This window comes from Chrysemys picta, chromosome 2, assembly GCF_011386835.1.
Source record: "Chrysemys picta bellii isolate R12L10 chromosome 2, ASM1138683v2, whole genome shotgun sequence".
NCBI classification, from domain to species: domain Eukaryota; kingdom Metazoa; phylum Chordata; order Testudines; family Emydidae; genus Chrysemys; species Chrysemys picta.
The window spans coordinates 158,388,341-158,411,891 of record NC_088792.1 but is presented as its reverse complement, the minus strand read 5'-3'; the positions used below and the strand labels follow the sequence as shown (position 1 = coordinate 158,411,891).

Here is a 23,551-nt window from a genome sequence, read left to right as displayed (position 1 = left end):
CTTGTTTGCATCTGCATAGGCAGCCTGCTCTGTGTCTGCATGTCCCGGCACCAAGCCCTGCCCCATGACTGCAGGGGTTTGCTTGCCGTGCATCTTAGGACCTGGCCAGGATCTAGTTCAAGGTGTTGGATAAAATCTCATCGCCCTCTTGGACCATCTCCACAAGGCCCCCAGAAGCAATGGGCCAGGCTCTAGTGTCTGCTCAGCTCGAACCCCCTTGTGACTCTCTCTCTCTCTCTCTCTCTTCACTCTCACACCCCCCCCCCCCCAGCAGTCACCACCCAGGAACAGCAGGGAGCTAAGCAGCTATTTACCTTTTGACACCTAATTACCTCTGAGTGCAGCAGGCCTTGGGAGGGATTAGCTGAGGGGCCTTTTGTTCCCTCACCTCTTCACACGCCCTCCCCTGCACGTACATGCCTATCGGCACATACACACATCACCAGGCGCCCACACACAGGGGCATGTAGGAGTGTGTGCACACTTGCATGCTCAAATGCATGACCCTATACATCTGAGAACACATGTACTTCTGGGTAGGCACATGTCAACACCCAGGCCCCCCACAGGCCTAAGTGCACACACAACACATGTACACCTGGAGACATGCCTGTAAATATGCATGTAAAACTGCATGTACACCCATGTGCCCTGCACACACCTGTGTATGTTCAGGCATACATATATATACATACAAGAGCCTGGGCGGGCATACACCCTATAGGTCTCTGCCCGAGCACCTGCCATCTGGATCTTAGAGCACTTTACAGACCAATGAGGTAAGCCTTGAAACCCCCCTGTGAGGAAGGCAGGTATTCTCCCCAAAGAACAAATGGGGAAACAGGCACAAAGGGAAGGGAGTTGCTCCAGGACACAGCTTGAGTTGGTTTCAGAGAGCGGGGGGTATAGAACCCAGGACTCCTGATTGCTACTCCACCCCTGCTCTAACCACTTGATCATATTCCCTCCTAGGCCCAGCACCAGAACCAAGGAATTCTGCTTCCCAGATCCCTGGAGTTAAGAATAGAACCCAGGAGCCCAGCCTGTTCTGCATACCCGGCCACGCTCCTGTCATCCCCTGAAAAGTTTGGCTCACGGAGGTTCTCAGTCTCTCTCTAAGAACAGGGAAAGCAGCCAGCCAGGTTCCTACTAATCCGCTCCCTGGAGGAGATTAACACTGCAGGGCATCCAACCCCCCCGCCCCCTGTCGTGCCAACAGCTGTGCCTGTTTGGGGCTGTTCCCATGCAGTGCTAGCCCCCAGTCCCAGCGAGGGGCACAGGCAGGGCCGGCTCCAGGCACCAGTCCACCAAGCTTGTGCTTGGGGCGGCACCTGGAAGGGGGCGGCACAGTGTGGTGCTCTGGCTCCGGCCGCCGGGGAGAGCGGGGCCACGGCCGGGCTCGCTGCCCTCCCCTCAGCGCCCTGGCCGCCGGGGAGAGCGGAGCCCCGGCCGGGCACTCCGCCCTCCTCCCAGGGCTCCAGCCGCCCTCCCCCCCCGGCGCCCTCCCCCCGGCCACCGGGGAGAGCGGAGCCCCTTCTGGGGCTCTGGCCGCCCTCCCCCCCCCCCAGCGCGGCAGGGGAGGGTGCGGGGGGCGGCTAGAGGCTTTTTTGCCTGGGGTGGCAAAAAAGCTAGAGCCAGCCCAGGGCACAGGGAAGAAGTGAATGTGGCACTGTAGTGACAAAGGAGATCAGCTAACACAAAATGAACAGAGAAGAGGCACAGATCATAGAGTCAAAAAAGGGACCCAGAGGGGTGTAGGCCCTTGGATAATGCAACCAGTTGATGCCATACAGACAGATGAGGGTGGGAAAGGTCCCCACCATTACAGAGAACACTCTGCCCCCCCATCACCCAGCTTCCCCCTCCTCTGCTGAAGGCTGGGCATCTTGTCCAGTGCAAGGAGGCGGCAGCATTGCAGGGCTTTGGATAAGTTGGTTCTGGAGGAGACTGCAACCTGTTGCCCTGCAGCCAGACACATGCCAGGGTTTCTCTCTCACTGCAGAAGGGGCAGGCGCTGATGGGGGTATTGGGCAGTCACGTGGCCAGGCTCACGGCTCCGGGAAGGAACTGATATCCCCCGCAGGGAGCAGAACTAAGGAGGAGTAGGAACTAATGCACTGAGGATCGTCACCCTCGCCCCGTGGCACCGGGTGTCAGGGCAGGCCAAGGGGAAGTGCATAGTATGGAGCACAAGCATATGTAGGCATGGTTTGGAGGGGAGGTGACTGGCTGGATGTCACTCAGCCAGCCCAGGCAATGCACTGGAAGCAGGTGGGGGGGGGGGGTGCAGCTTGTGGGGTAGGGGCCTGTGCTGAGTGGCGATATGAGGTCGCTAGGGCATTTAGTTCCCGCTAGGCAGCAGTTTAGACCATGCCCTGAACAAGGAAGGAGCTCCACTTCGAACTAGCAGCTAGATCAGGGAACTCCACTTGGCATCTGCCCAGGGCATGTTGCTATTTCAGAGCTGGAGCTCACCTGCAGCCATCAAGGAATAATGAAACAAAACACTGAGGTGCAGCATGGTTAGAGCAGAGGAACTAGGAGTCAGGCCTCCTGGGGGGGGGGGGGGGGGCAATGTTTAGAGCAGGGGAATCTAGAAGGCAGGGTTCCCCAGGGCTCCATTCCTTAGGGTAGTGGCTAAGGGACCAAGCTCCCTATGTGCTCAACGCTGTACTAACAGAACAAAAAGACAACCACTGCCCTGAAGAGATGACAAGCCAACTATTCCTACCCTGCCATTGAGTTGTTTTGCAGCCTCAGTCAGGTTGTATGGCTCCACCTTGCCTCAGTTTCCCCATCTCTCCAGTGCAGGACTGAGGCATCTGGAAGGGCAGCAGTGTACGGAGGATGCTTGCCTTGCCCCAGCCTGTGCGGCATCTATTTTATGGAGCGGCAGGTTTCATGCGGCAGGGCTGCTGCCCCAGTGTTGAACTCATTGTAACCCCTGAGAAAATGGCCAGCTACAACAATTCCCTTGGAAAATAGATGGCTATTTTAATTGTGTGTTTTCACACTCACTCTCTCTCGGAAGGAGGGGGTATTCATTATCTGTGCACATGGAGATAAGGTGAGACAAGCCATCAGCTACAATAATACAAATTCACACAGCCAGATTTTTCAGCTGTTCTCTATCGGAGTCTCAGCATTTACATTCAAACTCAGGACAGTGTCTGGTTTCCTGCACCCTAATAGCCAGCCCAGCCAATATGGGCTGGGGGGAGGTGGGGAGGATCAGCAGACAGATTGAAAAATGAGAAGATGTGAATTTCCTTGATGGAGTGTTAATGTGGAAGCCTAATTAAAGCTCACAAACATATTAACAGTGTTAACCATTTCACTTCATAGTCTGTGAAAGAAACTTTCCAATAATTGTGTGTGGGTGGGTCATTTAATGACAGGAGCCTGTGTATAGTGAGAAGCAACCAGGTAGGTGGCTGATTGAGGGGAACAGGAGAGTGCAGTTCACCACGTGTCTTAATATGCAGATATTTTCTGAGCAGTAGCCCTGCAGGGAAATACCCAGCCTGTGGTTAGGACACAGGAGAGGCTACTCCAGGCAGTTAATTTCTCCTTACAAGTGCATTGATTTTAGCTGGAGGATTAGGCCTCTTAAATGCTGGATGAAGGTGGTAAATCTAATCAAGAGGATTTGGGTTCCCAATCCCCATTTATCTGTGTGAGGGCAGCTGTGGGCAGGTCTGACTTCCTGTCTCTCTCAATAATAACAGGTGCCCTCAGTTCTGAAGGGGATTTTCTTCCTTTTACAGGTGTAAAATAATCTGTTTTTCCATGCCCCATCCCTGTTATTCCAGCCCCTGCCCTCTGTTGGGCATGTAAACTAGCGGGGTTAGTGTGAACTGCGTTCTTCTCTCTCTAACTCTGCCACTGAATTGCTCTTTAGCAAGTTGTGTCCCCGCTCTGTGCCTCGGTTTCCCAATCTGATAAATCAGTCATATAGGTGCAAAGGGCACCATCTAAGGAGGAGTGGGCCTTTAGATCAGACTGTTGTCCCATCAGGTTGGGGAGTGGGCATCATACGGCAGCTTGTATCCCATGCTTTGTGGGAAGGTAGCAACTCCACCAGTTAGGTGCCTCTGAGGAGCTGGGTCCATGTGGCTGTAGTACCCTCACTCCTGAGCGGGACTTTATGCAAACCACCCCCTCTCCGTGTCCATGAGAGATTAGTTCCCTCGGCCGATCCTGGAGAGGGGATGGGGCACCGGAGGTTTCGACAGTTTTATGATAAGTGATTTATTTTCCAGTTCACAAGCCAACAGAAAGGACAGTTGCCGCAGCACAACGAGAGCTGATCCTAGGGCGTGAGCAGAGATTTTCTTCTCAAACCCCCCTGCTGCTCATCAACACGCCCCCCCCATTCACACCCCCTTCTCTCCGCCCCTCCGGCGGGGGGAGCCGTCCTCTGGGAGTGTCCCAGCCTAGGCAGACCCCTCCCCGCAGAACGCGGCCAGGAGCCTGCCGAGGGGGGCCATCCAGAGCGAGCGCCCGGAGCCTGCCGCACGCACACTGGGCAGGAGCCGGTGTCCGCTCGGAGATGCTGAGGAGGCGGCGGGTCTTCGCCGTGGAGCCGCTCTGGAGCCCAGGTGAGCCCTCCGGGGGTTAGCCGCGGAAGGGAGGGGACGCCCTGGGCTCTCTCCGCTCCCTTTGCGCTCCGGGGCTGGGGCGCGTTCTGCGCCCCCGGGGCTTTCCAGCGCCCTTCCATGCGCGCAGCTGGTTCCGGGGTTCCTGCCGCCGCGGACAGGCGCTGAGACTCCCCTGCCCGCAGCCGAGAGTGGCCCCGGTCCCCCCCTCTCCCCCCGAGACCTTCTCCTCTCCACGGGGCGCGCTCTTCTTCCCCGCGCCTCGCCTACGCCCAATGCCCCCTGGTAGTAGGGAGTGAGTCTGGTCCGTGGGGTGGGGGGCTCCCTGCGCACTGTTGGGGTTCCTGTTTCCCAGACTTTCCCTTGGCCCATGTCACCCCCACGCCAGGCCCTTGTTTCTGGGCGCCTTAGGGAAGGTTCCTGCTCTGGGTGCCTTGATGGGTGCCCCATTTCTGGGGAGCTCCCTGCTCTGTGTGGGGCCTGCAGGCACCCTAGGGCACTCCCTGCTCCGTGCACCCTAATAGGTGTCAGTAGGCTTTGGATTTGTTTGCCATTTGGGCTCTATGCGATCCAGCCCAGGCAAACAAACTGCCCCAAGGCACAATGCTCCACACTGCAGCTCCCTCTCTTTGAGGGAAGGGGCGAAGCTAACTTGCTCTGGGATGGGCTTGCCCCTCCCCAGCACAGGGGACTCCTGGGCTGGTGTCCTTCTGCACTGGGGAAGGGGCTTCCAGAACGCCAGTAGGTGCCAGCGCTTTCTGCAGGAGTTCCCTTGGAGGAGGGACGGGGGAAGGGGGGTATTTACAGCACACAAACTGCTTCCTTCTGGGGTTCACTCCCTCCTGGGGTGCAGGTCTCCAGAGTCATCCCTGACCATGGCTCCAATCAGTGGTTTAGCCCAGAGCAGATGTGGCTCCACTGAGCTAGGCACACTCATACCTCTACTGTAGTTCGGTTGTTCTCAACCTTTTCCATACCAGAACCCCCTGTTACACAGAAACATGTTTGGGACCCTGCCAGCCAGCCATATAGACAAGGAGCATAGCTGGGGACCTCTGGAGCAGAGAGGGTAACTGCTCTTTGCACTGCTGTTCTTGACACCCGATGTCAAACATGGCCATGTCTCTGTAGTGCAGCCACTATCCAACTTGCTGGTGAAACAGGTTTTCCGAACCAGTTTAGCGGTGTGCTGGTGTGGACCTGGCTGAGCAGTGGAGACTCAAACCAACCCGCCTGTGGCTTTGTCTGTCCCACCAGGACTGTCGCCCTCCAGCGGAGATCGCAACACAGTCCTGTGAGGAGCCATAACGCTTGTGCTGCTCTGTAATTCAAAGTCCCAGAACAATTCTAGTGGGGCTCGGTGCTTTTTGGGGGGGGGCGTCCAGCAGGGGTTTGGAGCCAGGATTCCTGAGTTCTGTTCCTGGCTCTGCCAGTGACTCGCTGTTTGACATGCGGGGTGGGGGCGTCAATGAATCTCCCTGCTGAGCCTAGCTCTGAGTTCAGCCCTGCCCTGTTTCCCCTGGATTATTTTGAACCCTATTTTTTCTTCCAGCCTGGAAAAGGGGACTCCTCAGAGGGGTGGGAAAGACACAGCCATGCAGGGAATGGGGTTAGGATGCAGGAGAGAGCGAGCTGGAAACCATTCACAGTGAGAAGCCAGCAGTGAGTCTCCGAGCTCCCTGCATGGGAGCTATGTACATGCCACACCCAGGGGCGGCTCCAGGCACCAGCGCACCAAGCGCGTGACTGGGGCGGCAAGCCGCGGGGGGCTGTGGGGGCAGCAGTCAGGGAGCCTTCGGCGGCATGCCTGTGGGAGGTACGCCAGTCCCGCAGCTTCGGCAGCAATTCGGCGGTGGGTACGAAGAATCCGCAGGACCACTGGACCTCCCGCAGGCATGCCGCCGAATCCACGTTACCAGCGGACCTCCCGCAGGCATGCCGCCGAATCCGCGTTACCAGCGGACCTCCCGCAGGCGCGCCGCCGAAAGCCGCTTGACTGCCGTGCTTGGGGCGGCAAAATACATAGAGCCGCCTCTGGCCACACCTATGTCCAGGTGGAGATTTGCCGTGGACAACTGGCTTGGCTACCTGCTGAAGGAGGCTAGCTGGTTTGGAATTGGTGATGGAACAAGGAGGCTTTCAGCTCTGGTTTATGGGATCAAATCCAGCTCAGATCAGTAGTAACTGAAAGCCCCAGTTCAGCTACCAGTAGCCACAGGTGTTAGCAGCAAACCAAGGCAAAGAACCGAGCAGGCCATGCAGGCGGGCTGAGCTCCCTCTTGGTCAGCACTGAGGTATGTTGGCAGCATGGACATGTGGAGAGGGCAGGGAGGAAGCTTACGCATTGGTTACTGATGCTGGGCCTGTCCTGGGAATAAGGAAGTTGGCAGGGCTGCACTAACATGAGCATTAAATACATGTGTAAGAGAGAGAGAAAGGGTGGCAAGAGGCCCCATGTATCTGTTATAATCTGTTCCCTCCTGTCTTTCCTTGTAAAACTAACTTGTGTGTGTACATTCCACCCCACCTTGAAACTGGGGGTGGAGCTAACAGTCCCTGTGGGCTGATGGAAATATTTGGGAATTACTGGAATTTGTATAAAAATGTCCCTGCAAGGTGTGTTTTGGCCATTAATTGCAAAGTTGTTTAAAGGAAATGAGGAATGCTGCAGATTTAACTGCTGCCTGTCTAATTGGGCATTAATCTGCTTGCCAGTCCTACATGCATTTGCCTTTTGGTTGCATGTGCTGTTTAGGTATCTGTCTTATTTTGCTTAAAACCAATAGGCTCTTGATAATCTGCAATGTATGGTATGAATGAAATCTTGGTCTTGTGCCATTTCTGTTTTGGTCAGGATACTTCCTGGAGTGTGAGGCAAATGTGGTGTGGTCTAGTGGACCAAGCATGAAACCATGACCTTGGGCAAGTTACTTAACCTTTCTAGTATCTCTCTCTTAGCTCAGCTGACTCACAACACCTTGTGAGGCAATTATTAATGACTGTTCATACATTGCTCTGGCACAGAACCATGCATCTTCAAAGCAAACTATTGTAGTAGCATTGTTTGTGTATGATTAAATGCATAAAGAACTAGCTGAGAAGATGTCCTATAATGGGGTGCAAACAAGAAATTATGTGGTTGTGTCAGATAGTCTGTGTGACCAGGTGTGGCCCTACATCTTGGTCTCCAGACACAAATCCTGTCCTCCCTGCCTGTGAGGATTAAATCAGCCCAATGCAGGGCGCTCAGGAAGGGAGAGATGCCCTCCCATAAGACCAACTCTGCCAGCCAAGATCCTCGTATCTGGGCTCTGCCGGTGACTTGTTCTCTCTCCAGAAGTGATGGAAAAGGGGCTTCCATTGGCTGCCACAGCCCAGGCCCCACACTGGGGTCAGCACAAAGCCATGCCCGACGCCTACCATGGCATGCGCTTGACCACAGCCAGCTCTTATGTTTCAGACATAGGTGTTGATAAAGCTAGGTATCTAAATCAATGTTTAGGGCTTACCTACATGGGGTGTCTTCCACTTCCAGTATATCTGGAATTAAGCTAATTTGGCATAAATCTGTCCCATACGTGAAACTAATCCGGAATCGTTAATCTTCTTTAAATTCACACCCTACCTTAGTCCAGTTTAGCTTTTGTGTGTAGACAAGCCGTGAGTGATCTAACCCACTTTGCTGAGCACTTGCAGCTCTGTCTGAAGTGGGAGCACGGCACTTGTCAGTTCTGGAAGATCTAGCCCAGGGGTCGGCAACTTTTCAGAAGCAGTGTGCCGAGTCTTCATTTATTCTCTCTAATTTAAGGTTTCGCATGCCAGTAATACATTTTAACGTTTTTAGAAGGCCCCTTTCTATAAGTCTATAATATATAACTAAACTATTGTTGTATGTAAAGTAAATAAGGTTTTTAAAAAATTTAAGAAGCTTCATTTAAAATTAAATTAAAATGCAGAGCCCCTCGGACCGGTGGCCAGGACCCAGGCAGTGTGAGGCCATAGGTTGCCTATCCCTGATCTAGCCACTTACTCATGGTCCTAACTGTTGATCTAATTACCTAGCTTTGTAGATGCTCAAGTTTGAAATGTTGGTGTCTGTGTGGTTGTCTTTCCACCTCCTCAGTCCAGATTTAAGATTTGTTCTTAGTTCATAGTAATCTTAAGTAATACTTTTGCTTAAGGAAGGAGCTGAAATAAGGGAATTGGGAGAGCTCTTCTTGCTAAAACAAGGAGAGGTGCATGAAATAAACTGGTGTCCTAGTAGACGCACAGTCGGGAAAGTAACTGAAATACTTTCCTCATGGATTGTATTTTCTAAATGGACAACCTACCCTAAATTTTCAAAGGTTGAGGGACAATCTTCACTCATGGCTATATTTGCTTTCCACAACCAACTTTCTGTATAACTTTTCATGAGTGATGTACCCAAATGCTTGGCTGCTAATATCTAAACTGTATTCTTAAATTTATTCACCTACATTTGGGTTATTGCTGATTATGCACTATATGTATCTTATGACTTTAAAAACAAACTTTGTATTTGTGGGTAATCTAAGCACGACACCCAGATGTACAGACGCTCTTTTCTTAACCTGTGTACTTTATCCTTTTTTAACATTAGTTTTAATATTTTAAAATCTGAAATCCATGTGGCTGGTTGGTTGTCCCAAAGCCACTCTTGACCCCTAAACCACCATATTGGCCCATGGGTGGGGTCAGCGGGTGGAAAGGCTTCTTAACGGATAGCTAGACCATCTGGAGGGCTTCCTCCCATGTGGCACCTGGGGGCATGTGCAACTGCCAGCACTTGTGACTCAAAGCCTAGATCCACCTGTCCGGCAGCATGGGAATGAAAGCTTGTCTATCTTGTCTTGGAGGATCTGCTTTCTGGGCCCCTCCCTCCACTTCCTGACACTTTCACACTGTGGGTTTTGGGCACCTGTGGTGGGAGGAGATGTGGGACTGCCATCTCCGAGTGAGTCTTGCTGGTTACACTGGGTGCAATTATGTCCCGTATTGCAAGGTGATGACAGATGCATTCCTGCCTGTGTCTTACGTAGATAAGCAGTTTACCTAGCTATCTCACTGCTGGGCCCTCCCCAGGCAATGCAGCATCCATCCATCAGGGGAACTGAGCCCAGCCCAGCTGCACAGATAAGTGACTTTGGCCTCTAATGTTCCCAGGATGCAGAGAGGGGGGAAGGGATGGTGTTGATTTCTAGAAACATTCCCTGTTGGGGGGGCTCTGGGGCAGGCCCGGGCTCTGGGGATCAGGGAAGGGTAATATTGCCTGCTCTGAAGGTGCATCTGGTGGTGGCGGGAGAGAGGCCAACCCCAAGCCATAGTCTCCCCTAGCAGAGACCTGGCCCTGTGGCTTTATGCCATGTGGTGCGTGGGAAACGGTGTCTTGTCTCCCAGCAGAGAGTGGGTGACTTGTATTCTCTGGGCAGTGACTGGAGACTGTGGGTCAGGCCCTTGCCAGAGGAGCTGGCTGCGATGGAGCGCATGCCGTGGTATGGGTCGGGCGTGGCGCTGCGCTGACCCCAGTGTGACCCCATCGGCCAATGGACACCCCTTTTCCATCCCTGCTGGAGAGAGAACGAGTCACCGGCAGAGCCCAGATTGGGGCACCTTAGTGACTGGGTTGGTCTTATGGGAGGGCATCTCTCCCTTCCTGAGAGCCCTGCGTTGGGCTGACTTATCCTCGCAGGCAGCGAGGACGGGATTTGCCTCCTCATGGAACCCGTTAACGCTGCAGTGGATCGTGCTTTCCGCCTGGCCTCCATGTTGCTGGCAGGTCTGTTCCCTCTGGCTTCCCTGATCAGGCTGGGGTATGTTGTCCCCAGTCCAGAGGTGGGCAAGCTACAGCCTGCGGGATCCTTCTGCCCGGCCCCTGAGCTCTTGACCCAGGAGGCTCGCCCCCGGCCCTTCCCCTGCTGTTCCCCCTCCCCTGCAGCCTCAGCTCACCTCACTGCTGGCGCAACGCTCTGGGCAGCGGGGTTGCGAGCTCCTGGGGCAGCGCAGCTGCAGAGCCCGGGCTGACCCGGTCTCTGTGCTGCGCAGTGGCATGGCTGGCTCCAACCGGGCGGCACAGTGCTCCAGGCAGCGTGGTAAAGGGGCAGGAAGCGGAGGGCGAGGGGGGTGGATAGAGGGCAGGGGAGTTCGGGGTGGTGGTCGGGGGCGGGGAACGGGTTGAATGGGGGCAGGGGTCCTGGAGGGCAGTCAGGAAGGAGGGGGGTTTGGATGGGGCGGATGAGGGACAGTCAGGGGCAGGGATTCCAGGGGCAGTCAGGGGATTAGGGATGTAACTTTAGCGCCCTCGTGGCCAAGATGGAGTCTGCTCTGCAGGCAGTTCTGGCCAAGAGAAGGCGCGCGCAGGAATGCAGTAGGAGAAATCCCTTCCACCCCAGGGGCTCCTGTTCCAAACCCCCCAAGAGTGAACGAACACACACCCACTCACAGGAAAAGTACAGTGGATATAACAAGGGAAATATTTATTTACAGAGGGATGAGAGGAGAAAAACAAGGGGAATTGTAGGGGGAGCAGTAAAACAGGGCTGCATCCAAGCCAAGGCCCCACAGGTCCAGTGGTAGCGCAGTCTGGAAGGGCAGACACGGAGCAATGTGTCTGCACACAGAGTTCAGGAGTCCTGAGCAAAGTTCCAGTGCAGTGGTGAGTCTAGGGTGCTCCTGGTCGTCTTCGGCGCCAGTGAACTTCCCCCAACAAACCCCTCCGGTGCCCTCTTCTGCCGCTCTCTGCAAAGCCACACAGAGCGACCACCTCCCCCCTTAACTAGCTAGCAACCTCCCTCCTTGTTCCCAATGCAGAGTCCCAAGCCCCAGTACTCACAGCCCCATGCAGCTCTGGGCAGCCGTGATACTGGGTCTAGCTCCGGCCTGTCCTTCTCGGCAAGTCCTCCCTGGCACAGTGCTCCTCCTGGCTCCTGTCCTGGGCTGTCCCCGATCGGCCCTGTCCTTCCCAGGCTTCAGGCAGGTTCTCTGCTGCTTCACTTTTCCAGGGCCTGCAGGCTGCCCCTCCCTCTCCCTGGAGCTCCAGCGCTGCCCCCTGGAGTTTCCCTCCTTTTTTCTTACTCTCCCCCTCCCCTTAGAAAAAAGATTTAAAGGGCCATGCTCTCTAAACCTCAAAGGGGTTACAGGGAGATGGGGTGGTTGGATGGGGCAGGGGTCTGGGGGGGGAGGAGTCAGAAATGAGAGGGGGGGTTGGGGGTTTTGGGGGCGGACAGGAGACAGGGAGCGAGGGGGTGGGGGGATGTGGCAGGGGTTCCGGGGGGGGGGCCATCAGGGGACGAGAAGCAGGGAGGGATAGGGGATGGGGACCGGGCCACGCCTGGCTGTCTGGGGAGGCATAGCCTCCCCTAACTGGCCCTCCATACAATTTCCGAAACCCGATGTGGCCCTCGGGCCAAAAGGTTTGCCCATCCCTGCCCTAGTCAGTATCCCTAATAGCAGTGGGGAGGGTGACTTGTGTGCGCTAGCGGTGAGGGAAGCGTAGAAACAGGGCTCTTAAATCCTAGTGCCTGCAGACAGCACAGCATGAGGAGTGGGGCAGGGAGAGCTGTGCTGAGCTGAGAAGTTATTCCTCCATGCAGCAGGGCACTGTGCCCAAATGAAAGCACCAGCTGCTGACAACCCTTGTGCCAGCGCCCTTGTCCAGGCTGGGGGACACTCCACGTGCTCACGGAGTGACGTGGTGAGAGTGGCGTTCAGTGGAACCTGGCTCGCTCAGCGCCGAGGAATGCGGTTTGGGCCTGGTGCCAGGAGGGAGCTGTTTACAAAGCACCTCAGCAATGCGATTCACAAAGGGCCTGGGATCTGGGTCGGGCCCCAGGGAATGTTTCTGGGGAGACTTGGGATGCGCTGGGCTGTCAGATGCGCGCTTGGCAACGGGCTGCAAAATGCAGAATGAATCCACCCGTCCGGGTGTAAGAACTTGAGGTCAAAGGATCCCAATTCCTAACCCGGCTGCCGGGGGAGGGCTGGGGTCACAGTGCAGGGAGATAAATGAAGCTTCCAGGGAAATGGCGAGTGACCCTCTCTGAGCTGCCCTTACAGAAACTAGATCAGACCTCTGTGGTCTTCGGCCAGGGGCAGGGCAGGATCCGTCCCTGCTACCCACTCCAGTCACAGATGTCCCAAGCACCAGCAGCTCCCATCCCTCTCGGAAAGGGTCCCGCAGCCAGGTGGCTCTGTTTGGGAAAGTGTTCCCTGATAACTCTTGTGCCTCCAGGTCATCTCCCCCAGGTATCTGTTGACAGTTACTGTGTCCTCTATCCCTAATGCACATGCCTCCCAGGGCTTCATGGAGGTTGTGCTCTGGCTTGGAGGAGGTGAGGAGTGGGAGGCTGGAAACCCCGGGGACGGGTGGGGGATGGAGGAGGGGGAGCCTTGTGTCTTCACAGTGGACTTTATTGTAGGAGCAGACCCTAAAGCTGAGAGCGAGGAGTGGAGGACTCTACCCTTGGTCCAAGCGGTGTGAGTCCAAAGGGGAAGCAGAGGAGCTGGCTCTGGATAACGGTGGGCTGCTCTAGCCCTGAGGCGATGCAATAGGATAGTAATGCTCCGGACTGTGCCCGAGCTGTTCATGGGAAGGGCTGGGGTGATGGTGGAGGTGGACTTTTGTCCCTTAAACAGCTTAGCTGAGCCACAGCTTGGGGGTGCGGTGGAGGATTCAGTCTTCCTCATCTCCCTGGGTGTTTCTCTATATCCAGCGGCCCAAAGTTATTCAGGAGAGGGCTGGGACAGGAGGTGCTGCGTGGAAGTGCATCTGCAGAGCTGTGTGGGAGGCCCAGAAATGGACTAGCAGTGGGGGGGCTGTCGGAGTATCGGGGGTGCATCAGCAGAGCTGGAACAGGGATCCCAGAGCTGGGAGATGAGGTGTCTCAGTAAAGCCAGGAGGGAAACGCTAGTCTGGAAGAGCAGGGCAGGGCTGTGGGAGTGTGCTGGGCTGGAATAGCTGGGGAGCTGTGGGCCAGGACTGAGGCGCTGGCAAAGCTGCGGGTCAGGATTAGCAGCATAGGGCGGAGGAGGCTTGCACACAGCTGGCCGACTGGTTCGACCCAGAGGAGGGCTGCCCCGAAGCAGAGGGGCCAGAGGAGCCGGACCCTCTCCGGGAGCGGGTTCTGGGTAGAATGATGCTTTCAGTGAGGGCTAGATTGACACACACCTTGTAAAAGAAGGGGAACAGAAGCGGGGGACTGCAGTGGCTGGCCCTTGATGTCCCAAGGACTACAGAGATGCATGTGCTTGTCTTTACCCTTTGCAAAAGCTTCCATGGTGAACTCTTCCCCCCCCCCCCCCCAGCCCACCCCGCCCCGCTCTCTGCTGCGTTTCTCCCTGAAACTCCCCGCCCGCCTGAATCACCAGGAGCAGCTTGTTCTCCTTGGAATGCGCATGGAGCAATAAGGGATGGGCAGGGAAGAAGGTTGGAGTCAGGGGGAGGGCTTGCCGGCTGGGCAGGTACCATATTCGAATAGCCACAGGTAAGGAGGAGACAGGGCTGCGGTGCTCTGGAGGAGGGATGGAGCCAGCCTCTCTGACAGTGCATCTCTCTTGCCTCACAGATGGCGCACGGAAGCCCTGGGAGAGCTGTGTGGTGCTAACCTCAGCCAGCATCTACCGCAAGCTGCAGGAAGCCTCTGGAGAGAGCACGGATCCCGTTCCCGAGCCACAGCGGGGCAGCAGAATGAGCAGCGAGCTGGGCCTGTGGGGCCCGGCCGGGTCGCCGACGGAGCCTGGCCTCCCCCACCAGTTGGGCCTCTTCCCGAAGAGCGGGCGGCTCCTCAAGTCTGAGTCGGAGGACTCCGGAGTGGAGATGGCTGGCAACGAGAACTCACCCTCCACTCCGCTGGGCTCAGAGAGCAGCTTCTCTCTGGACTGTCTTGATGGCTTCCAGCCCTCCACCGCAGACTCTGCTGCCAGCGACCCAGAGGAGGGCTGCCCCAAAGCAGAGGGGCCAGAGGAGCCGGACCCTCTCCGGGAGCGGGCCTACCTCCAGAACCTGTCGGTCAGCAAGAAGCTTGCCCAGGTGATGCAGCGCTCCCGGAAGCTCCACGTGCCCAGCCGCTCTCCCAAGCCGCTTGGCCGGAAGAGCCTGAGCCTGGTGGAACTGGAGCTGTTGGCCTCCTACGGCTCGCAGGGGCTGAGTGGAAAAGTGGGGGCTGCAGAGGGGCACAGCCAAGCCCTCTCTGGCTGCCGGAGCCTAGAGGAACAGAGCACTGAGTCCTGTGGGGAGGAGACGGAGGTGAGTGCCAGAAACGGGCTTCCTTGTGGGTCAATAGGGGCTGGCCGGGGTGGAGAAGAGGGACGACTCCCCCTCCCCCCCTTCCCAAGACCCGTTGTAACTAGACTGACTTCCAGCAGGTGTGGCTGCCTCTATGGGGCCGATGGGTTAAGAGACGTAGTGGTTCTGCATGGAGCAGGATGCCATAGTGTAAAGGTAGCAGCAGCTGAAACACAGCTCCCGGGGTGATGTGATGTGGTCTGGGCGCAGGCACTGCTACGAGGAAGCCTGTGTGCTCTCCCCTGCATTGGGGGGCAGGGAAGACAGGATGGCCGTCACCCCGCCACCTCTAGCCCATCTTGCCACAGGCAGGGCAGGGCGGTTTCAGATAGGGAAACGCTCCACATTTCCATCCCACGACACAAGCACGTGGAAGTGCCTCTAATTAGATTGTGGTATTGTCACTGCTCCTGTGATGACTAAGCTGGGATGCGCCGAGTGGCGTGGGCAGAAGCTGTGCTGGTTGTAAGTAGAACTGGGCCAATAACTGACTTTCCAGTTTGGCGGCGGTATAAAGAGTCGGAAAAAACTTAAGTTTCGGGTCAAAGGAAAGGTTTGGTTTTGATGTCGAGGTTTTTTATTTTTGAAACAAAATGGAAGGAAATTTCAGGGGGGAAAAAAGGCGTTTTGAATCAAGAGACAAGGAGGGGGAGTTAACATCTTTTATTGGGCCAACTTCTGTTGGTGAGAGAGACAAGTTCTGAGCTCCATAGAGCTCTTCTTCAAGCTTGAAAGCTCCTCTACCTCCCCCACCTTGTCTGTCTGTCTGTCTCCTATCCTGGGACCCACGTGGCTACAACACAACAAACAATTTTCAATTGAATCATTTGACTTGTTTCTCTGGAATGTTGTCCGTCTCCCCATCCGTTGTGTTCCCTGCGGCTGTGATTGCTGTGAGCCATGGGGAAGTACTGTGCAACTGCAGGGGGGCAGTGAGAGGGGACAGGGGTCAATGAGGCCCCCCCATCCTTGGGTTTCGAGGGGCCGGGATACCACTAGGCCGAGCGGACGAGATCCTGCGTTGCCAGACAGAGCAGCCTGCTGCCGGAACTCCTCCCTGCTCTTCTCCCCTTCGCTCTGGGGGGGCAGCTCTCCAGCCCCCTGCTAAGGAGATCCCCAGGCAGGAGTAGCGCTGTGCAATGCCTGCCCAGCCTGAGACCCCCTTCCAGCCGCTGAGACTATCCAGCGTCTGGGGCCTTCCAGGGGCTGGGCGTCTGGCATTGGGGGTTGGGACACAAGAAGGCTGGGTAGATACGGAGAGGCCCATTGACTCCCCACAGCCCTTCGGACTCGAAGCATAGGATCTGTGGGGGTCTGCTGGGCTTCCCTGTCTGGGTTGGTCACTGGCCAGAGCTCTGGCCTGTCATCTGGAGACTCCGAAGCTCAGGGCTGCAGGCTGCGTTCCAGGGGTTGGTCCAAGGGCCAGAGGCCAATGGCAGTGGTAGGGTACAGGTGCCATGTGGACAGATAGATGCTGGACCCATTGACCTGAGATGGGATTGCCTGGCTGAGAGGAGCTGTTGGGTGGGGAAAAGGCTGCTGTTCCATGGACTTTGTGCTTCCCATCCTCATAACAGGGGGCTTGTACTCCCAGCTGGCGTGGCAGCAGGCAGGGCACTGCTGTGAGGGAAGTACACAACCTCCCCAGTCAGCTAAGGGGGGGCAGTGACCTGAGGGAACGTAACCTTCATTCGGCCCCAACCCCAATTACACAGTGAAGTGTTTAACCATGCTCTGAACGCAACCTGTCCTCTGCTGCGACGTGTCCGTCCATGGCTCTGTCCCTCCCCGGTGCAGTGCATCTGCCCGCCGCTCCGTGCTGGGAAGTGGGAGGAGGTGTAGGTCTTGGGTGTCTCTGTAGGTCCCGGAGCGATGGAGCTGGCAGAGTCCAGCCACTGCAGCTTTGGCTCCTTGCTTCCTCTTAGAACTGAATAAGGCCTGAGCCCCATCTCCTCTTGGATTGTCCCTGGCATAGATCCGATCCCTCCCCCCCCCAGAAAAAAACACGAACCTCCCCCGCCCCCCCAAAAAAACCCTCCCACAAACAACCCACTCTACCTGTGTAAGGAGCAGGATGGAGCCAGCCTGCATCAGGCATAATTGGGATGCCCTAGTTTCATAATCTGGTTTAAACCCCTTAAGCTGCTGCTATCTCTCTAGCTACCTCTCCAGAGCGTGTGTGGCTGGGGAAGTGCCAGCAGTCGGGGGCTACAGGGGCTGGATGTGGGGGAGGAGGAAATCTGACTGCGCCCCCAGCCCTCCCCCAGGACTCCTGCAAATCCAGATGTCCGACTAGGTGCTTCGCTCTGCTCTGGCCCACCCCTCAAGGGTGTGTTGTGGCGTGTTCATGGCTAACACAGTGGGAGAGGCCAGAGGCGGCTGCATAAGCTGTTTGCATTGGTGCTGTTCCTGGGGAGGCCAGTGTGGGATCTGGGAGTCAGGAACTGATGCAGGGGGCATTGCAGTCTGAACACAGCCCCTGTTGGGAGGGTTCTGATCTGTCCCGTCCTGGCCACACCATGGAGATCGTCCCCAGCTGTGTGTTTCTAGTGCACTCCCCATGGGCTGGATCCCCTCCATGGACCTCTCCCCACCCTGCCCCCCAGGTTACTGGATTTGTTTCTGGGCACCTTGACCCCTTGCAAGATGTTGACAAACGGGGGGAGCAACAAGTGCTTCCCTGGCTGGAGCGACTGAGAGCTGCAGGTCGTGCCCTGTTCCCGACGCTGCTCATGCATGACGCTCTGTGCTGTGTCATCCCCCAGGTGCGGAGAGATCCCTCTTTAACCCTCCCGGGCCAGGGCCTGCGCTACCTGGAGCATGTCTGCCTGATGCTGGAGAAGATTGCCCAACTGCAGCGGGCCAACCTGCAGCTCCAGCAGCAGCAGAAGGTGATGGAGAGCCGGCTGTGGGGCCAGCAGGCTGAGAACGTAAGGCTGGCCGTGCGGAGGGCACAGGGGAATGAGCGTGGCTAGGAACCAGGGTGGGAGGGCAGTGGCTAGGTCTTACCATTCCTTAAGGGAGGATGCAGCTGCTTGTCCAGTTGTATCCCCCAGAAGGGGGTGTTGAACACCTTGCAGTTGTGTGATCCTCTTGGAGGAAGGTGAGGTGTGTGTGTGTGTATGGGGGTCCTCTGTCCCCTTAGAACTCCAGCCATGGTGGGGCTTTCTCAGATACTTTTTAGGAGCTGGGGGGAGAAGGAGGGGGAAGGTGGGTCTTCCCTGGGCTCTGGGATTCCTTTCGCCATGAGGGTGGGGACTGGGAATGACTAGGAGCCTCCCCTCTGCCCCCACCCCCATCCCTGCAGCTGCTTGTTTCACTCCATGCATCCTCTCTGCCTGGCAGGTGGTGCCCTCTGAGGAGAGGCCATGCAGAGCCCCAGAAGAGCAGGGGCTGTCCCAGCCAGAGCCTGAGAACAGGGCGGAGGTGGAAATGCAGGAGGAGGATTTGCCTCTGGACTCTTGGAGGCCCCACCACTTCAGGGCACGCTCGGCCTCAGACACTGGGATGCTCCAGGACCTGACCAGGAGCTCAGGTGAGTGAGCCCGGCTTGAGTAGCAGCCCCAAGGCCCAATCCCTTCCCATGCATGTCCTGGTGGTTAGGACCTCCCGACTTGTGCCAGAGGGGGGGGGGGGGGGACGACCCCTCCCTCTCTCTCCCTGCACCTCTGAAATTAATGAGACCCATGCTGTGCAAATTGAATGTCCTTGCTGGGGTGGCTCATTCCTTGGGGAGGGGAACAGGGCTGCTGCTAAGGATTTCTCCACTCTCCCATGAATATGGGATCCCCCCTCCCCCCCCCCCCCCCCCCCGGCTTCCGATCTGGCAGCAGCTCCCTGGGCTTCCCCACTGGCTAGCTTTCTCCCCCGCTGGCCTGGGGAGAGTGAGATCCCATACCAGGAAGTCTATCTCCCATCTCCCCTGGCAAATGCCAAGCACAGGGTCTCTGGCATTTAAAAAGGCCTGGACTCTGAAATTAAGCTTGGTGAATGATGACTGAGGCTTTTCCCAGGTGGGTGTGCAAAGCAGGAAGTACTGACCCCAGGCCCTGGCCATGTGGTGCTGGCCCTAGTGCTAGATGGCCTGGGTTCTCTTCAGGGGGCTGCATCTGGGCTGGTCGCTTTAACACAGTAGATAATGGTGCTGATGCTGTCTCTTCCCTGCAGAGAATGAGCCAGTCTGCTCCAGGAAGCCGGCAACGCACTGCGTCAGCTCACCCACCCTGCTGGATCAGCCGGACTGGGGAGCCCATACCCTACCGCCAAACATGAGACCTAGGGTAGGTTTCATGCCCTGCAGAGCAGGGGGGAGGGGGAGAGGGAGAAAACAAGGATCCCCTAAGAATTCCATGTGAATCATCCTGATGCTGAGAAGACCCTGTATGTGCATCTAGTTCTGGTGCCCTTCCTTGCCTGGGCTGGGCCAGCACTTACCCAGTGTGTCTAACTCTTATTGCCAGAAGCTGGGAATGGGCGACGGGGGATGGATCACTTGATTCCCTGTTCTGTTCACTCTCTCTGGGGCACCTGGCATTGGCCACTGTCGGAAGACAGGATACTGGACTAGATGGACCTTTGGTCTGACCCAGTCTGGCCGTTCTTATGTTCTGTCTCTCCCGGTGCCGCTTACTAAGCTGTTCCCCAGACTAGAGTAGCGCTGTGCAATGCCTGCCCAGCCTGAGACCCACCCCACTTCCAGCAGCTGCAGGGGAAGTGGCTTTTTGGAAATGCTTCCTGACAGCCAACAGCTGAGACTCTTGTTTATCCCTTCCCCATTCCTCTGCCCCTCCCAGAAGGAAAGCCCTTCTTTCTGCCCTGTCCATGTCTCCTGAGGGAGAGTTATCCCTGAGCACGGGGACTGGGTGTTCGAGTGCCAGGGCTCTGGCTTGCCCCTACGTGGCAGGAGAAGCCGCTGCCCTCACTCCCGCCTTCCTTCACCGCTGCCGTCTCTCTCCCTCTCAGAACGAACGCTCGCACTGGGGGAAAGTCAAAGTGCTGATCAACAGGATCACCAGGAAATCCATCCGGGCCAGCGAGCCGTCCCTGTTCGGGGAGTCTGCCGTCGACAGCAGACAGTGTAGGTAAGGCTGCCCCAGCCTAGAGACTGAACAGAGAAGAGACGGAAGCTCCTTGTGAATAGACTGCTGGGAAAGCCCTGCAGACCTTCACCCCAGCTTGGGTACGGCCGGGGCAAAGGCAGGGCAGGCTCCTCCCTATGCCACTCAGCCATGCTGGAGGGAGCCCAAGAGGGGGGTCAGTCTCCATGGCCCACTTGATCCTTGGCCTCTCTGCTAAGGAGGCCAACAAGGGTCCCAGGTTGTCCTGTCTGTGATGCAGATTCCAAGGCCAGAAGGGACCATTCTGATACCAGTCTGGCCTCCGGCCTAGCGCAGGTCAAAGAAGGTTCCCAGAATAATCCCTAGAGCAGATCTTAAATCAATCTTGATTGGAAAAGTCAATGCTGAAGAATCCACCATGGCCCTTGGTTAGTTGTTCCAATGGTTAATTACCTTCAAGATTAAAAACATACCCCTGATTTCCAGTCGGAATTTGTCTAGCTACAACTTCCAGCCACTGAATTGTGTTAGACCGGGGTAGGCAACCTATGGCACGCCTGGCGAAGGCGGCACGCAAGCTGATTTTCAGTGGCACTCACACTGCCCGGGTCCTGGCCACCCGTCCGGGGGGCTCTGCATTTTAATTTAATTTTAAATGAAGCTTCTTAAACATTTTAAAAACCTTATTTACTTTACATACAACAATAGTTTAGTTATATATTATAGACTTATAGAAAGAGGCCTTCTAAAAACGTTAAAATGTCTGACTGGCACGTGAAACCTTAAATTAGGATGAATAAATGAAGACTTGGCACACCGCTTCTGAAAGGTTGCTGACGCCTGTGTTAGACCTTCCTCTGCTCGATGTCAAGAGTATTAAATATTTGTTCCCCCTGTTGATACTTAGACTGGGATCAAGTCACCTCTTCACCTGCTCTTTGTTAAGCTAGATACATGGCGGTCCCCGAGTCTGACACTAGAAGGCAGGCTTTCTCATCTTTTAGTGGGTCTCGTCTCGTCTCTGCACCCTCTTCAATTTACCACAACATCCTTCTTGTGGGCGGCTGGCCCCTAGAACTTGTTTCACCCTGGCCACCAAGCCATCAGCAGGTGGGAGATCCCTCCTTGGTCACCACCACCCCAGGACCTAGGGATGGGAGGTCCCATTTGCCATTCCCCCACAGCCAGCCATTTCCCCCCAGGAGCACCCCCTCCTGAGAGGCCTGTATATGCTGCCTCTCCCTCCAGCTGCCTAAGAATGAAACCCTGTACTGGGCAGGTGCCAGGCACGGGGACCCTGGGAGCAGCAGCCTGGCAGAAGGAGCAATGCATGAGCTGTTTGAGGTCCAGGGAGCCTGGGTGTGATCCGAGCCAAGGGGAAAAAGGCAGCTGAAGCTACTGCCCCCTAGTGGTGCAGTTGGAGAAGTGCCTCCCAAACCATCTGCCTTGGGTAGGGCAATGCAGCTGTCTCTCTGCAATGGGGACTGAAAGGACTGGCTGAGGGAGAACTGAAGGGGACAGCTGTTTCTCCCTGTCCTGTGTCTCTTCCGGCTTGTGATAGGGTGGCAATGGATGGCTGGGGTCCACAGGGCTGTGGGTGTAATTTGCTGGCTGATCTGGGATTTGACAGGGGAGCACGTTGCCCCTGGCACTGGTATATGGTGTCCCCTGCCTGACGTTTTCCACCCCCTGCTCTTCCCTTGCAGTCTGGAGGCTTCACGGGAGAAACAATGCTCCCATCCCAGGAGGAGCTTCCTGCCAGCACTGGGGGTGAAGAAACACCGCTCGAAAACCCTCTCTGTGCGCTGAGCGCCCCGAGGCTGCGGGAGCCTCTTGGAGACATGAAGGATTTAAAGCTGCTGAGCCTTCCCTGCCATGAGCGGGGGAGCAGCACACACGCTCCACAAAGGGTCCCCTTCACCCCACTGCCCCTTCGATGCTGGTTCGGATTGCCCAGTCTCGCCTGCTTCGATGAGGTTGACGGGATTTCTGGCCCTTCCTTGGAAAAAGGAGGCAGCGAGGGGTGGGTGTTGCTCTGTCGTCTGTTCCTGTGGAGCTGTGGCATTGAAGCCAAGCAGCTGTGGATCAAGCCTGCTTAGACATATGAACGCTGGGGTGCACGCTCTCCCTGCTAATCCCTCGCGGTGGGCATGCATAGGAGGCACGTTCCTCCATTGAGGCAGGTCCTCAAGGAACCTGGTTTAGACTCAGCAGTCTCTGGTGTCTGTTTCCATCCACTCTCCCCGTCCCCCACACACCCTTGCCCAGCATCTCCCCCTGGGTATGTCTGTCTTCAGCAGGCTGGTTCTGAAATCTTGCTACTTCCTTGCTTGCAGTGTGTTGCTGCAGAAGCTAGGAGGTGCTCTCACTGCTAGCTGACTCTCTCCCACCACCTTCCTCCTCCTGTGACTGCAGGCAGCTCCAAGGCTGCTCTTGGTATCAGGGTCTCAATTGGTGGGTAACAAGGAGCATTGACCACTGGGCCGCTCTCCTGCGGACCTTAACTGAACTATGGGGCTGACCTGTGTGCCACCGAAAGTCTCCCTCCCTCCTAAGGGGATGTCTATCCACGCTCCTATTCTGTTCAGACCCCTGCCTAGGCTGGGATTCCAGCTCTGGGGGTCTCTGCACAGCAGTGAGAAATCCCCGGCATTGTCAAATGTGAACTAACTCATCTGACCGCTTAGTCCACCACTAGTAGCCCCTGGTCATTTTGTAAATGTGCCAGTGTATTTGTATGTAATGTATTTATATGGCCTCATGGAGAGAGGTGCTTATGGAGGCTGCTGGATTCTTAGACACTTAAAAAAATAAATTACCACTTAGTTTTGCATCCTGATCTGTAAAGCGAGAGATGGGGGCATCCTTCTTGCTGGGGGGAGGGATAGCTCAGTGGTTTGAGCATTGGCCTGCTAAACCCAGGGTTGTGAGTTCAATCCTTGAGGGGGCCATTTAGGGATCTAGGGCAAAAATCTGTCTGGGGATTGATCCTGCTTTGAGCAGGGGGTTGGACTAGATGACCTCCTGAGGTCCCTTCCAACCCTGAGATTCTCATGCTATTGGGTGGTAGGTTGGCCAATGGAGAGTCTGTGCATGCAGGGACTTTTTGTGTGATAGGACTCATGAGTGTGCGCGCTGTCCTGGCAGCTTGTTGGTATCCGTCTACCATGCAGGAGTCCTAGGATCCTCGCCTCTCATGCGCTGGCCTGTCAATATTGGGGAGATAACAGCTTGGCCTAAGAAACCAGTGCAGCATGAAGTGCCATGTGCCGCTACTCCAGCTGAGCCAGCCCCTCTGCTAGGGCAAGGGGTGAATTGGTCACCCAGTGTCAGCCTCATGAAGGCTTTGTGACCTAGCCATACTCTCTGGCCGCAGAGGAGTCTGCGTGGGAGCGGCACTGGGGACAAATCAGCGGTGTAGCACGTAGGGAGTTTAACACATAATGGAAAGGTAACCCTCTCCCCACCAAAGGAGGTGAGCAAAAGATCCAGGCTGCATGGAGGACATTAATCAGGAATCTCTTCAGAGGTGATGACTAATGCATGGAGCAGAACTGCACAGGAATCAAGAGAAGATGCAATTGTGACTGTGCTCT

The 23,551-nt window shown here is 56.1% G+C and overlaps 1 protein-coding gene across 2 annotated transcripts; it reads left to right on the top strand.

The window, feature by feature from the left end:
* Positions 1-3,534: 3,534 nt before the first annotated feature.
* On the top strand, positions 3,535-22,794 carry C2H8orf58 (chromosome 2 C8orf58 homolog). 2 transcript variants are annotated; one of them, XM_005285126.4, is made up of 8 exons: positions 3,535-3,728; positions 4,263-4,601; positions 14,180-14,859; positions 17,664-17,789; positions 18,244-18,433; positions 19,066-19,178; positions 19,861-19,979; positions 21,662-21,898. In XM_005285126.4, the coding sequence occupies exons 1-8, from the start codon at positions 3,614-3,616 to the stop codon at positions 21,762-21,764; spliced, it is 1,785 nt and encodes a 594-aa protein (XP_005285183.3). In that variant the 5' UTR covers positions 3,535-3,613; the 3' UTR covers positions 21,765-21,898. The 2 variants fall into 2 exon arrangements, with proteins under 2 accessions (XP_005285183.3, XP_005285182.3); XM_005285125.4 differs by having other exon boundaries at positions 3,712-3,728; positions 17,664-17,828; positions 21,662-22,794.
* Positions 22,795-23,551: the final 757 nt, after the last annotated feature.

What these genes read in the sequence shown, in the direction of transcription:
- C2H8orf58 (XM_005285126.4), top strand. Translation starts at nt 3,614, where the DNA reads ATGCTGGATGAAGGTGGTAAATCTAATCAAGAGGATTTGGGTTCCCAA. An exon ending in CCTGTGGGGAGGAGACGGAG is followed by an intron (nt 14,860 to 17,663) that starts GTGAGTGCCAGA and finishes GTCATCCCCCAG; the next exon opens with GTGCGGAGAGATCCCTCTTT. An exon ending in CGCCAAACATGAGACCTAGG is followed by an intron (nt 19,179 to 19,860) that starts GTAGGTTTCATG and finishes TCTCCCTCTCAG; the next exon opens with AACGAACGCTCGCACTGGGG.